General features: G+C 33.1%; 1 protein-coding gene and 1 long non-coding RNA gene across 2 annotated transcripts; one reads left to right on the top strand and one right to left on the bottom strand.

Moving 5' to 3' along the window:
• The first annotated feature begins 463 nt into the window (after positions 1-463).
• LOC147831852 (uncharacterized) lies at positions 464-5,164 on the top strand. Its single transcript, XR_015520111.1, has 2 exons — positions 464-501; positions 2,606-5,164. It is a non-coding gene; the product is annotated as an uncharacterized LOC147831852 (long non-coding RNA).
• On the bottom strand, positions 4,398-12,599 carry zmat1 (zinc finger matrin-type 1). The gene is given in 7 exon segments (NM_001030231.1): positions 4,398-6,220; positions 7,932-8,022; positions 8,176-8,445; positions 8,515-8,647; positions 10,475-10,561; positions 10,652-10,758; positions 12,378-12,599. Coding segments are annotated over 5 exon segments (1,488 nt in total). The 5' UTR covers positions 10,535-10,561; positions 10,652-10,758; positions 12,378-12,599; the 3' UTR covers positions 4,398-5,286.
• Between the last annotated feature and the right edge of the window lie 1,380 nt (positions 12,600-13,979).

Below are 13,979 nucleotides of genomic sequence, written 5' to 3'. Positions count from 1 at the left end.
TATATAATAAAGTTAACCTTTTTTTAAACAGTTTGAATATCTACTTAAGAAATTAAAGTTAAAATTTGGAAAATAAATTGGGTTTGTCAATAATCAACCCAACGTTAAGTCAAATATAGGCAAACCATTGTTAAGATAATTTTTTGACCTTTTAATTAACATTTTTTACCCAACGATCGGGTTTGTCAATAGTTGATCCAATGTTAAGTCAATTATGGACAACCCATTGTTGGGATACTTTTAATTTTAATACATTTTAATTACCATTTTTAACCCAATGATTGGGCTTGTCAATAGTCAACCCAACGTTAATCAAGTATGGACAACTCGTTATTGGGATAATTTTAATTTTAATACAGTTTATTTACCATTTTTAACCCAACGATTGGGTTTGTCAATAGTCAACCCAACATTAAGTAAATTATAGACAACCCATTGCTGGGATAATTTTATTTTATTTTTTTTTATTAATTTTATTTACCATTTTTAACCCAACGTTAGGTCAAATATGGTCAACCCATTGTTGGGATAATTTAAATATATTTTAATTATCAGTTTTAACCCAACGATTGGGTTTGTCAATAGTCCACTCAACGTTAAGTCAAATATGGACAACTCATTGTTTGGACAAAGTTTTTCAATTCAATTGAAATAATCATTTTTAACCCAATGGTTGTCTATATTTGACTCGACATGGAGTTATGACAACCCAGCATTTTTTAGATTGCAGTTTCTACGGGACGAACAATCAAAAGTGCACATAATTCACACATTTTTTTGCATCACTTTTTTCAATACACAATATTTAGGCGAATAAGCAAGCTTATTTTCCACTGCGCGTTCTAATGAAACCCGAGTGTGTGGGCCTCTGGAAGCTGAAGCTGCTGTGTAGGAGTTTTGAGTTTGTTCGTTGGGCCTCGTCTCTCTCTGGAGGTCTGCAGGGGCTCATGGGCTGCTGGAGGGTCGTGAAGAGGGGAGGATGTGGGAAAAACACACGCGCCTCGGAGGTCGAGACACAGGGAGCCGAACCACACGATTCTTTGAAAACAGGAGATCTCTGAGGGGCTTGAGAGGAGAGAGAGAGCGATGAGTGTCGACGGAGGGCTTTCAACTCTGTGGTTGCTTAGGGAAAAAAAAGTTCATATAGTTTTGATGTACAAACGCTACGTGAGAAATACAGGTGTTAGATCCAACAAGTTTGATACAAGAGCATTTGAAGATCAAGTATTGCTGAATTATACTGTAAATTCATCCTGCCTGCAATTCAAAAGTAGAGATGATGCAAAACTGAACATTTACTTGCCGTCATGTCATTTAATGGTCAAAATTTAAACTTATGGTATACAATAAATGCATTTATTGGATTAAAAAATCCTGTTAAAGCACAAATATTTTTGAAATATTATTACAATTAAAAATAAGTGTTACATGACTTTTCAAAAATCATTGTACTGTTTTTACTGTGTTATTGATTAAATTTATTTACCCTTTGGTAGACTCTGGGTTGTTTTAATCCGATGTTGGGCAAAATATGAACAAACCCAACGTTGGGTAAATTTTTAAAATTTATTTTCAAATACACTTTTTAACCCAATGGTTAGATTTGTTCATATTAAATGCCAAAGGGGTACAACAACCCAGCATTTTAGAGTGTAAGTAGGAAATACTTTGGATACATACTATTTTGACCAGTAGTGCAGTATTTTAAACGTTAATGACTTTTCTTTCTGCCACAAAAGCCGAAATATAAAGTGCAATACACTCCATTTGATATACTGAAAGTGAATGAAAATCAGGCCTTTTAAGTTTTAAAATATTAAACAAGACAGAAAAGCCTTGTGAAATTATAGTATTAATTCATATTTTATTACATTGACTTTTACTCTCATTTGTGATGTAAAATGGGTGCATCAAAACATGACCAACATGTATCACGGGTGTCAGTGATGTTTGAGTACTTTCAATAAGTAATAAAATTAGCATAAGCGTGATAAACCTAACCTTTTTAGTTAGTTTGAATATTTACTTAAAAAACTTTAGAAAGTTAAAACTTTAGAAATCAAGATAAATAAATGGTTTTATTACAACGTTTATGAGTGAAATGAAAGATACCAAACTCATTATAATAATAATAAAAATATTACATTTCTGCAATATGTTCATGAAAAATTCATATTTAATTGTAAGATTAGTATGTAATTATTGTGGCCATACTGACTGTTAAATAAAGTGTAACTATTAAATTAAAAATAAAGATAAATAAAGCTGTCTTTTTTCATCTGCATCCAATTAACACACACAAATCAAATGCTAGGTTGCCAAACTCAATGTTAAGTCAAATATGGACAACTCATTGTTGGGATAATTTTAACACATTTACAGTTTTTAGCCCAACGGTTGGGTTTATCATATTCGTCCCAATGTTAAGTCATATATAGACAACCCATTGTTTGGATAATTTTATTTTTAATACATTTTAATTACCATTTTTAACACAACGATTGGGTTTGTCAATAGTCGATCCAATGTTAAGTCAAATGTAGACAACTCATTGTTGGGATAATTGTAATATATTTTATTTCCCGTTGTTAGCCCAATGGTTAAGTTTATTAATATTATTGTGTCTATACATACAGTTAAATAAAGTGTAACTATTAAATTAAAAATAAAGATAAATAAAGCTTTCTTTATTAATCTGCATTAAATTAACACACACACACACACACACAAATCAAATGCTGGGTTGCCAAACTCACTTATAAGTCAAATATGGACAACTCATCATAATTTTAATTCATTTTAAGTACCATTCTTAACCCAACGGTTTGGTTTGTCAATAGTCAAACCAATGTTGTCAAATATGGACAACTCATTGTTGGGATAATTTTAATACATTTTGTTTACCATTTTTAGCCCAATGGTCGGGTTTATCAATAGTCGACCCAACGACGTTACATCATATATGGACAACCCATTGTTGGAATAATTTTAATAAAATTTTTTTTACCATTTTTAACCCAACAGTTGGGTTTGTCAATAGTCGACACAACGTTAAGTCAAATATGGACTTTTACTGATATAAAATCCCACATAGTGTAGCGCACATTTTGAATATAAATACAAACATATTCATAAATAAAAACATCAACATCATCATGTGATTAATCTGAGGAAAGCAGAATGCTCTAAAACTAAATCACGCGTTTGTTAATATAATTCGTCGAAATTTATTTGATGTGAGAGTGATGGAAATCCCCCTAGTTTATACATTTTAAGTATCGTTTCCTTTGAAACATTCACATTCAGCTTCCCACAATCCCACAGTTCTCCTTTTTCCCCCAAAAAACAAAACAAAAATGGAGGTAGTTGAGGATGTTTTGATTGAGCAGCATTTTTTGTGTGATAACTGTCTGAAAAAAAAGGAAATGCAGCTCTATGCAAGAAAGAGGTCAACTGAGTAGCATTTGTGTCCTCGTTTAACTCCTGCACCTGTTAGACCTGCAAACTAAACTATTCCTGCATATGCCGCATCAAATGAGGCTGACTTGATATCAGTTTAACAAACACAATAAAAAATGTACGTCTATAATTGAAGCTCTTCTGAAACAGGCAAAATAATAGTAATTCAGCATGCAGATTTGTTTTCTTATAGAACAACTCATCATTTTAACCTCGTTGTGTATTATTGATATGCTTCTTGAATATAAACGAGGCCTGAAAGCTGTTTCTAGCAGATCGAATCATATGCAGTTGTCAATCAGCTCCTCCTTGAGGCTAAAAGTGGAAATGCTTCAATTAAAGAGTTCATTCACCCAAAATTTTCCTATTTACTCTCTTAAGTGGTTTCAAACCTTTGTTTTTTTTTTGTTTTTTTAATTCTGTTAACCAAAAAAATCGATATTTTGAAGAAAACTGGAAACCTGTAACCACTGACCTCCATAGAAGCAAAAACAAATAGGGAGATCAATAGTTATAGGTTTCCAGTGTTCTTTAAAATGTCTCCTGTTGTGTTCAACAGATAATAGAAACACCAACAAGGGTGAGTAAATGACAGAATTTTTAGTTTTGGGTGAACTATCCCTTTTAGCTAGTCATGGCAACCATATAGAATGCACATTACAGGATATGCACCACTAAAACAGTAGGAAATGTTAAGTATGAGATAATTTCTGTGGAACATTAATTCATATGCATTTTATTTTATCTTTTAGGACTGGATTTAAAAAAGTAGACTACAGGCTGTGTGTCTAACAAGCATAAACACATTTTGTTATATGAATAAATTATGATGAAAACAGATTGGAGATGCATTTATACTGAACTGTCCCCTAAAGAAAACCATGATACGAAAACGTTTCTGCATTAGAAATTTTTAGAAAATAAATAATTACTAAATCTATAATGACACAAACAGTTTATTTGAACAAAGCTTGAAAGCGAGTTGCAGGATACATCCACATGGACATGAGTGGATGGCTAATGTTGTGTTTCCTTCATAAAAAACCATAAAGTATAAAGTTACTTCTGGTTTCTCCAGCAGCTCTACAGACACACATCATATATACATTGTAGTCCTGAGCATTTGAAGGAGTCGCTCGTACCATTCCGAATTCACGTGACTGACTTTCTATGGATGATAGAAAAAGGAGACGTTTAGTACAATGCTCACACTGCTCTTTTCCACAATGTGAAAGTAGATGAATTCTACAAGACTTTAAAAAAGTATTTTAAAAGTACCTTGTTGTTCATTTAAATTGTGCTATAAAAGGTACTTTGAAGTTATATGATACTGTGGTGTTTTTTAAATAAATACCGTAGCTTCTTGAGCCTTATGCGTCAGAAAAAATAGAATTACAGAAGCTCTCTGTGTATAATAACTTGAATTTTGACGTGTACCTCACACGATAACTCTATTACAGTATTTTACTCTAGTTAACTCTATTTTTTAGACTATTATTTTTCATTTACGATCACATTCATTGATTGTGGTGGGAAAACAGCATGAACATTCTTCAAAATATCTACTTTTGCACTCCATAGAAAAAAATAAAAGAAAGTTTGGGTTTTAAATTAATTTAGGGGTTATAAATAATATAAAAAAAATACTTTTGAGTCCTTTAAAAAGGAATTGTGAGCAGATGCGATTTAATATAAAAGAAAAGCCTTTGAGAATTCTCTGGAAAGCATAAATGAGATGCGAGATGATATTTCAGCACTATTTCAGAGGTCCCGTGCAGTTATATTACAACAATACTGTCAAACCATCATCGAGAAGTGGAGAAGTGTCTAAAAAACACCAAGAATGGTTTCATCCCAGAGCCTTTCCTCCTCTGTCCTGTTGTCTTCCTGATTGATCTTCTCCTTTCCCTTCTTCTTCTCTTTTTTGTGTTTTTGCTTGGCATCTTTAGACTCCTCAACATGTTCCTCCATCCTTCCCTCTTCATTTTGCACTTCCACCTGTTGTTTCTCTAATACTTCCTCCTCTTTCCGTCTCTTTACGTGCTGTTCATCCGCGTGCCTCTTCCTTGATCTCCGTTTACTTCTGCTTTCTTCGTCTTCGCTAGAGCTTCTCCGTCTTCTCTCCTTGCATTTCTTATGCCCGTCATCTTCTTTTTCAACACTTCCTCTCCTGTCTTCCTTCCGCCTCTTTTTCCTTTCGCTATCCCCTCCTTCCTCCTGCGCTCTCCTGCTCTTCCCTTGTTTCCTGGTCTTCCTCTTGCTTCTCCTTCGCTCTCTGCTGTCGTAACTGCTGCTGCTTTCGCTACTGCTGCTAGTATAGGATGAAGAGTCGGAGAAAGAAGAGGAGCTAAAAGACTCTGGGCTTCTTGCTCTTTTATACTGCTGGGCTGGTATGAGAGGAGGATGGGAATGGGGGAGCATGTATCCTGGAGGATAGCGCGGGACAGGGCCTCTCATCCCAAAGCCAAATGGACTGATCTCAGATTGAAATGGTGGACGCCAGTGGGGTCGAGGGAAAGCTGGGGGTGGAAACCGTGGTATTACGTGACTAGGAGGAGGATGAGGGATTTCTTCTGCTGTCTGTGGGTCTTCTGTTGGACTCTCATCCTCCTCAGCCTTGCTTGCGTGACCTACGGGGCCCTGTCCTGCTTTGGGATCTAGTCCACGGGCTTTCTGCACCTGAATGTAGTCAGCCAGCTCGTCCTGGAAGGAGTTGTACACTTTCTTCTGGGACTTGCACAGGTCAATAACTTTCTTCTCTCTAAGGGGGCAAGACAAAAGTGTGAATTTCACTTATTTAAGTGGTCGTTTAAAAAAAAAAGGTTGCATGTAAACATGTGATACATTAATATGGCCTAACAGGGTTTCCACTATAAAGCAAATATCAAATTCCTTAACTTTTCCCTGACTGAAAAGGATGAATTTCCTTGACCTAATCAACAGAAAAACAAGCTGCTGTTGAGCTTGCACAATATTAAAATAGTTTAGCCTGGATATAATTTTGCCTAACTTAAAAGGAAAACTCCACCTTTTATTTTTGTATAAGGCTCATTTTACAAGTCACTTAGAGTTTAACAGTTAACAATGAATAGAGTCAGATTTGACCATTAGCATAGTTATAAATAAGGAAAAAACTTTCTAGGCAAATATTGCTAGGAATTATACTCTCATTCTGGAGTAACAGTCAATAAACTCTGCTGCCGTACCATGGCTGCACCAGGCGGAGTGATATTATGCAGCACATTAGAATAGGTTACTTCTAGACAGCGCCTTGAAACCATTTTTAATTTTGGCTTTACTACACGATGTAACTACAGAAGACTCAAGCTTTAAATAGCAAAATAAACAAAGCTTTTTTTTGGAAATTGTTTAACGAAATGCTAATGGTCTAATCCGATTCAATTCATTATGCTAAGCTAAGCTAAAAGTGACAAGAAATCTGCTGAATGAATTCAAAAAATGGTTCAATTACATTTTAGTAAATGGAAACTACAACTTAAAGTGACAAAAAAATAAAGAAATAAATATATTTAAAAAATCCATGACTCGGAAAATGAACTTTGAAAAAAAAAAAACTACTCTTTTTTTTTTATTATTATTAATTTATTAATTACTTAATTTAAAACAGATTTACTTAATTTAATAAATATTTGAAAAAGCTCATTCTTTAGCAAATTTGTTACCAGACAATATCTATCTAAAATCTAAAAGAGATGTATGTTTGTTTATTTACTGCCACATCAGCAACTTAGTGCATCATTTCATAAATCAATCAGAGATAACACACACAAAAAAACACTTCAAATTTTACATTCAAAACCTTCAATATGATTATTCACTTTGATATAAAATAATAACTTTAATAAACTTCTTCCTGGAGAAAAGTGCTTCATCTAAGTTAGTGTTTAACCAATATGGCCTACACAAAAATGTAAAATAAGAGCAATACAACGCGTGTAAGAAAAGATTTGTCTATCCTTAACTCACATTGCACAAAAACAGTGCTTATCCCTGCTCTGATTATAATTTATTTTCTCTTGTTTTATACATATAACTTCATGACAGTAATTCTAAAATGAGATCCTCCTAACATAAAAGTATTGCAATATATTACAATACATAATATTATACCCCTGTATTGAGATTCTTGCCAATACATATCCCTAAAAAATGTATTTAAAAAATCAGATTACTTCATTTAATTTTGAATTTTGATAATAATTTAAATAAGATGATATCATAAAAATTAACCTAGTGGCAGGAACCAAAAAGCCATCAAATATGGTTTTGTCTGTCTTAGCCCATGCAAAAAAGGCACATAAAATTACACATTTTAAAACATTTTACATCCTCCTCCCGCCCCCATAGCATCCATAAATTCAGTTATACAGCTAAGGATGTTGTCACTACAATAAAAAAATAAATAATGAAAAAAGCCATTAAATGACAAACCAGACAGTGATGTCACTCACTTAATGAGGTGTTTGTTTCCCTGCATGTGTGATTGGTACATCTCTATTGAGCTGAGTGTCAGACAGCAAATTGGGCAAGTCAGAGAGCTTGCTGTATAAAAGAAAGAAAAACAAAATAGTACAAAATGACTAAATCTAAAATATTAATACTAAAAAATAAATACTGCACTAAATTTTCTATAATTATCACATGTTTAATATGAATGAATTTAATAAATCAGTGTAGTTTTGTATTTTCATATACCTTGCTCTGACTTCTCCCCCATCTGGTCCAGCATATCTTGTCGGGCCTGGTTTCTTTGATGCTTTCGGCCACTATAGTGCTGCTGAGCCACAAGGGGGTTGTTAAAAGATGCACTACACAGTGGACAGTACTTGTTAGGGTCACTAAGGTCGACTCCTTGATCGGCCAAACCAGAAGTGTCCTTTTGCTCCTGAGTAACTTGATTCTGCACAGGAACCTCAGATGGGATGGCAATAGGAGCTGTGGGTTCTGTGACAGGTGCCGGAAGTACTGAAAATATTAAAGATTGTTAATGAAGGAATAGAGTCCTTAACCAGATTCTAGTGTAAACAGTCACACCTCTTGGTGGTGGAACGTTGTTTTTTCTCATGTTCTTGGCATGAACTTTGCCCTCATAGTGTGACTTTGCCACAGTGGGGGAACTGAACACCATACTGCACATCTCACAGAATTTCTCTGCCGACAGACCAATCTGAAAAAAAAAAAAAAAAACTGTATGTAACTATAGCATATACAATTAAAATAAAAATGATTAGCCGTCCTTTGAAAATATCATGAATATAAAATGTTTAATAAATATTTTTAAATATTCTCCAAGTATTGTTTAATGGAGGGGAGTTTTTTAACATAATGGTTTTGATAACCAAATTAGTTTATTTAAGATTTGACAAGACAGGATGTTGCATCTAAATATCCTTAGAAAAATGTGTCAAACACACACACACACACACACACACACACACTCTAAAGCACTATTTGATATTAGGGGTGTGAGGGATTTGTACAGATCACAACCCACGGTTCAGAACAAACGTGGGATGCAAATAAATACTTTTTTTAACTGGTAGATTAATCCTAAATTTGTAGCGATCAGAGAGATCGTCTGTCGCGTCATTCAGATCACATGTATGAAAGCATTTAGGCTTTCCTGTAAAATATAATGATGCGGAAGAAGTTGTGGTGGGTTATTCAGGATGTGGTGGGTTTCTTAGGTTATTAAAGGTGTTTTCTTTTCACTATTTGTTTAGCCTGCATCAGTGCATTCAGTGTAAGCTGCAAGATTAGTCATTAAAAGATCCGGATCTCAACACCCACGCAACAAACTATAAATGATGGTGATTTGCATATGTTTATTAAAGAGATTCAGTCTTTAGTCTTTTGAGTTAGTTATGAAAAATTTACAAACCGTCAAATAACACAGAAGTACTGGGATAACAGTTTATAGTTAAAATCACCTTCATATGCATTTTAACAATGAGCAAAAATGAAAGTTGTAGGCAGCAATTATTTAACCTATAGGTGGCGACAGCTAGCCATCAAAAATATGCCACTGAATAATTCTAAAAAAAAAAGATCATCTATTAATGAAACATGAAGTTTTTTTAAGTGAATGACTAAATCAGTTATTGAAAATTAAACAAAAAATAAATATGAGTTGTACAAATTATAATGTTAGATTGATATATTTAGCATTATCAGCAACAGTTGTAGTAACGGTGAGTTTTTCACAGTACCAAATATTTTTTTCAACAAATTTTTTCAATAATTTATTTTTATTCAGCTGATTATTTCATTTTATTTTTCAACAAAAGTTTCTTGCAATGCCTTTTTTGTAATAAATGAAAAGCAAATTTCATTTTTCTCCTCCCTGATCAAAAAAAAAAGGCCGATCCATGACAAAAAAAAAAAACATTATGTGATCCAAATTGTGGGATTTGTGATCCGTTACACCACTATTTGATATAATATACAGACAAAAAAATTAATATACAAGAATAATATGCAGACAAAATTCAAATAAAAGCATCATATATATATATATATAGTTATCTTTACAGCAATAAGAGCATGATAAATAATTGAGAGTTAAAGGATAAAACTATATTTTTTGTCTCTGCCTTAAAGACAGTTTAAAATGTTTTTCTAGCTATTTAGCAAGATACTAGTATTCAGCCTGAAGTAAAATTTTTAAAGGCTTAACTAGATTAATTAGGTTAACTGGACAAGTACGGTTAATTTGACAGGTCATTGGAAAACATTAGTTTGTTTTGTAGCCAATCAAAAAAGATATTTCTCAAGAGGGCTAATAATATTGACTTTAAAGATTGTTTTGAAATATTTAAAAACTGTTTTTATTTCAGCCAACTGAAAGAAAAAAAAATCCAGAAGAAAAAAAATAAACAAAAATACTGTCAAAATGTCCTTTCTCGATTAAATATTACTTAATCACACAATAATTTCACAGGAGGGCTAATCATTTTGGCTTCAAGTGTACATTTAGCATTAATTTATTACATACCAAAAGGCCTTCACTTTCTTGTCTCTGTTTATTCATTTTAGCTTTCTTGTTCAGGTACATCCTGACTCTCTGTGCATGCTTTTTCCCCTGTATAGACAGAAATAAAAGTTTAAAATATGAGTGTAGCCTTTTTGAGATTACATGAAAAAAAATCTTGAAGCACTCAATTCCACAAACCTCGTAATGAGAAACTCTCTGAGACTCGTGGATTAGGGATGCTTCACACACATGACAGAAGCTATCTGTCAACAGGCCCTTAAGAAGATTATCATCATTCTGAGTCCCTACAGGACAATCAAATAGCAAAAGTGAGAGGGAATACACGTTTAAAACAGCTACACTGAAAAAAAATATTCAAAGATGATTTCTTAGATTTACTCAATTTTTTTAAGTTAAGTGGTTGAAAACAATTTATTTGTGTTGAATTTAAACCAACAAATTAAGTTAAACATTATTCAATTTAATTTGTTTGTTTAAATTCAACACAAATAAATTGTTTGCAACAGTTCCGCATGTAACACTTTTTTTTTTAGTGATATACCTGAAAGAGTCACTATGGATATATGTAGAATGACTGATGTGGTTTGTGTGGATGGGATCTCATTAGCACCTTTTTTATAAATCAGATTTTCATGAAGCATGGCATTTATGATGATGTTATGATGATAACAAGAAATGAAAGCTACTGCACAATATGAAATAGAAAAATAAGTATAATTGGCCAAACTGTGCCAAGATTTTAGTTTTATTTTTTGCATAAATTGTAGCACTAAACTAAATGCAATACAAACGTAATTTCAAGTAGTTTGGTAAGATATTCATTACTCTTGTGTATAATACATAACAGTCAAAGTATAAGCAAAACATTCTAATAATAGCATGTAAGGTTTTTGATGTGCAAGATTAGTGGAACTAGTCAGAATTAAAATAAAATTTAAAAAATCTTTCATACATTTAATGCTCCACTGATTTTTTAATGCCATATAACTTATATAGACACAACTTGAAATATATCACTAAAACCACAATTAAAACTAATATTTTGGCATGCTACAACTGATTCTAAGCATCAAAACATTAAAATGTAAATAATAAATTATTAAAAGTGATATTTGAGAAAAATAATAATTTTAAATGAAATGGTTCTGATATTGTGCATGCTTTTTTGGAGGGGGGTTATAAAAGCACAGTTCACAATTGGATATTCTTCATAGATATTCTTTCATTTAAATAAAACAGCGTCAGGTTATTGAAATATCTGTCAAACTTTATAGTTACATAATATAAAGATATAAAAACACATAAAACTGATCAAATTTACTCAGTATTGCTGTTCCTGAATGTGACAAATATTGTACATTTTTGTAAAGCAAAAACACTACATTAGAATTCATCTGCATGTTTGTAGTACTAACAAAGATGTAAACCCAATATTTAATGCAAGACTAGTTTTAGATTATTAATTACAAATACAAAAAAACTACTTAAAACTCAAATGACGAGATGTTACTTTCCAAATTAATAATGACGACGAAGTGTCATCACGAGGCTAGAAATACATTAGCCAACGTTACCCGACTAGTTTAAGCGTCGAGTGTATCTATTTACACGGTTGTATGATCCATTAACTTCGCGTTTTGTGTCTTATCGTGTTTTTTCATTAAATACACGATGATAATCTACTTAAAAACGAAAGAGTTTATTTTAAAAAGGGATTTTTGTGGTGGTTGTTTAAGCTGAACGATGGGTACCAATATTTAGCCTAGCTTAGCTTGTTGGCTCGCTAAGCTTTATTACCACCCATAAATCCATCTTAATCAACTCAGACACAAACACTCGATGCATACAAACTCCATATGACTGCATTCTGAAGTTTTTGAAGGGTTTCAACTGAAAGACTCACCTTCAACCTGAGAAATATTGGTGTTAGTGTTTTGTACTATTTCTGGATTTATATCGTCTGTATTTTTTATATGGTCTGTTTCCGCACACTGCGGAGAACACGATACACTAGCTTCGAGCTCAGACATTTTAAACCTGGATATAAATACAAACTGAAGCAGATTAATCTATGTGCCACTGAGCTCTACATATTAATGGCTGATATGGTAGTGTGATTGGAAAACGCGCGTGCGCAGTAGGATCACATTTCTTTACGTGCCACCCACTGAATTGAGCACATGCCTACTGCCACCATCTGGTAGTGTTATGTAGTTATTATAAATAAACAAATAAATAGTACCTTTTTACCAAATATATCATGATTCTCCATGTATTATGTAATGAGTCCACAAATATTAAAACAATAAATTAAAAAGCATACAACCTACTGATGAAGATTACTAACTAAGCATGGTAGCAGGTTCTATGGCTTTTTAGGGACACATAAAATACAAAATAACATAGATGCTGCTCTGTATAACAAAGTTTCTGGTATTTAGGCTGTTCTGCCTCAGTTTATAGTCTGCTTATGATGGTCTCTAGCATAACTCAATATCAATATGCATGAGATGACCACTCGGATCAAAGTAGGTGGAGCTGTACAGAGTATAAAAGTACACGACCATCTGTCGACGTCACGCTAGTGTGTTTGTTTCAAACGGTGAAAAAAGCGAGGTAAGGTCCCGTACTCGCTAAATATTCTTTATTTGACCATTTTTTTTTGCCATCCATGTGTTAAACTAAACACTGCTCAAGCTGTACCCCTTTTTTCCGTTTTAAAGTTAAATTTAAAAAATTCTTATTTTCAAACTTTCGTATATGCCAAAATGTTACTTTTTGATTAATCTCTGAACTCAGATCATAATCATTGTACATTTTTATTAAGTACCACAGCAGAATGAACCGCCAACTTATCCAGCATATGTTTTACACAGCGGATGCCCTTCCAGCTGCAACCCGGCACTGGGAAACACCCATGCATCCTCATTCTCACACACACTCATACACTAGGATCAAGACCATTTCAATGTGGTCATGTCATCTCCTGGTTGTTTTTAAACTATTTCATAACTGCAAGAAGAGGCAATTCAATCATAACTTAATGTTAAAACATCCATCATAACATTATTTATCAATATGTGGTTCTTTTTGGATCCTCAGAAGCTATAGAAATTAAAAATGTACAGGAAACACGTTGGGACCATTGTTTTTGTCTTCCTCAAAATCTTCAGTTGCACATGTCTTTGGACTGTGAGGGAAACCGGAGCACCCGGACGAAACCCATGCGAACTCGAACATGCAAACTTTACACACAAATGCCAACTAACCCAGCTGGAACTCGAACCAGCGAGTGAGGCAACAGTGCTAACAACTGAGCCACCGTGTCACCCATTCTAATAATTATATTAAATGTAAAACTCTTTCTTAGTTTAAATCATTGAAACTTGTTTAATTTTCTGTATTTTTATTTATGTAACCCTTTTTGCCTTTTAATTCATATTCATATTGTATCTTTGTAAATGTTCTTTCTTGCATAAAACAACATTGAAACATTAAGTTTATA

The sequence above is a fragment of the Danio rerio genome, chromosome 21 (genome assembly GCF_052040795.2).
Source record: "Danio rerio strain M-AB ecotype USA chromosome 21, GRCz13ab, whole genome shotgun sequence".
Classification (NCBI taxonomy): Eukaryota; Metazoa; Chordata; class Actinopteri; order Cypriniformes; family Danionidae; genus Danio; species Danio rerio.
This window is presented reverse-complemented; position numbering and strand designations above follow the sequence as displayed.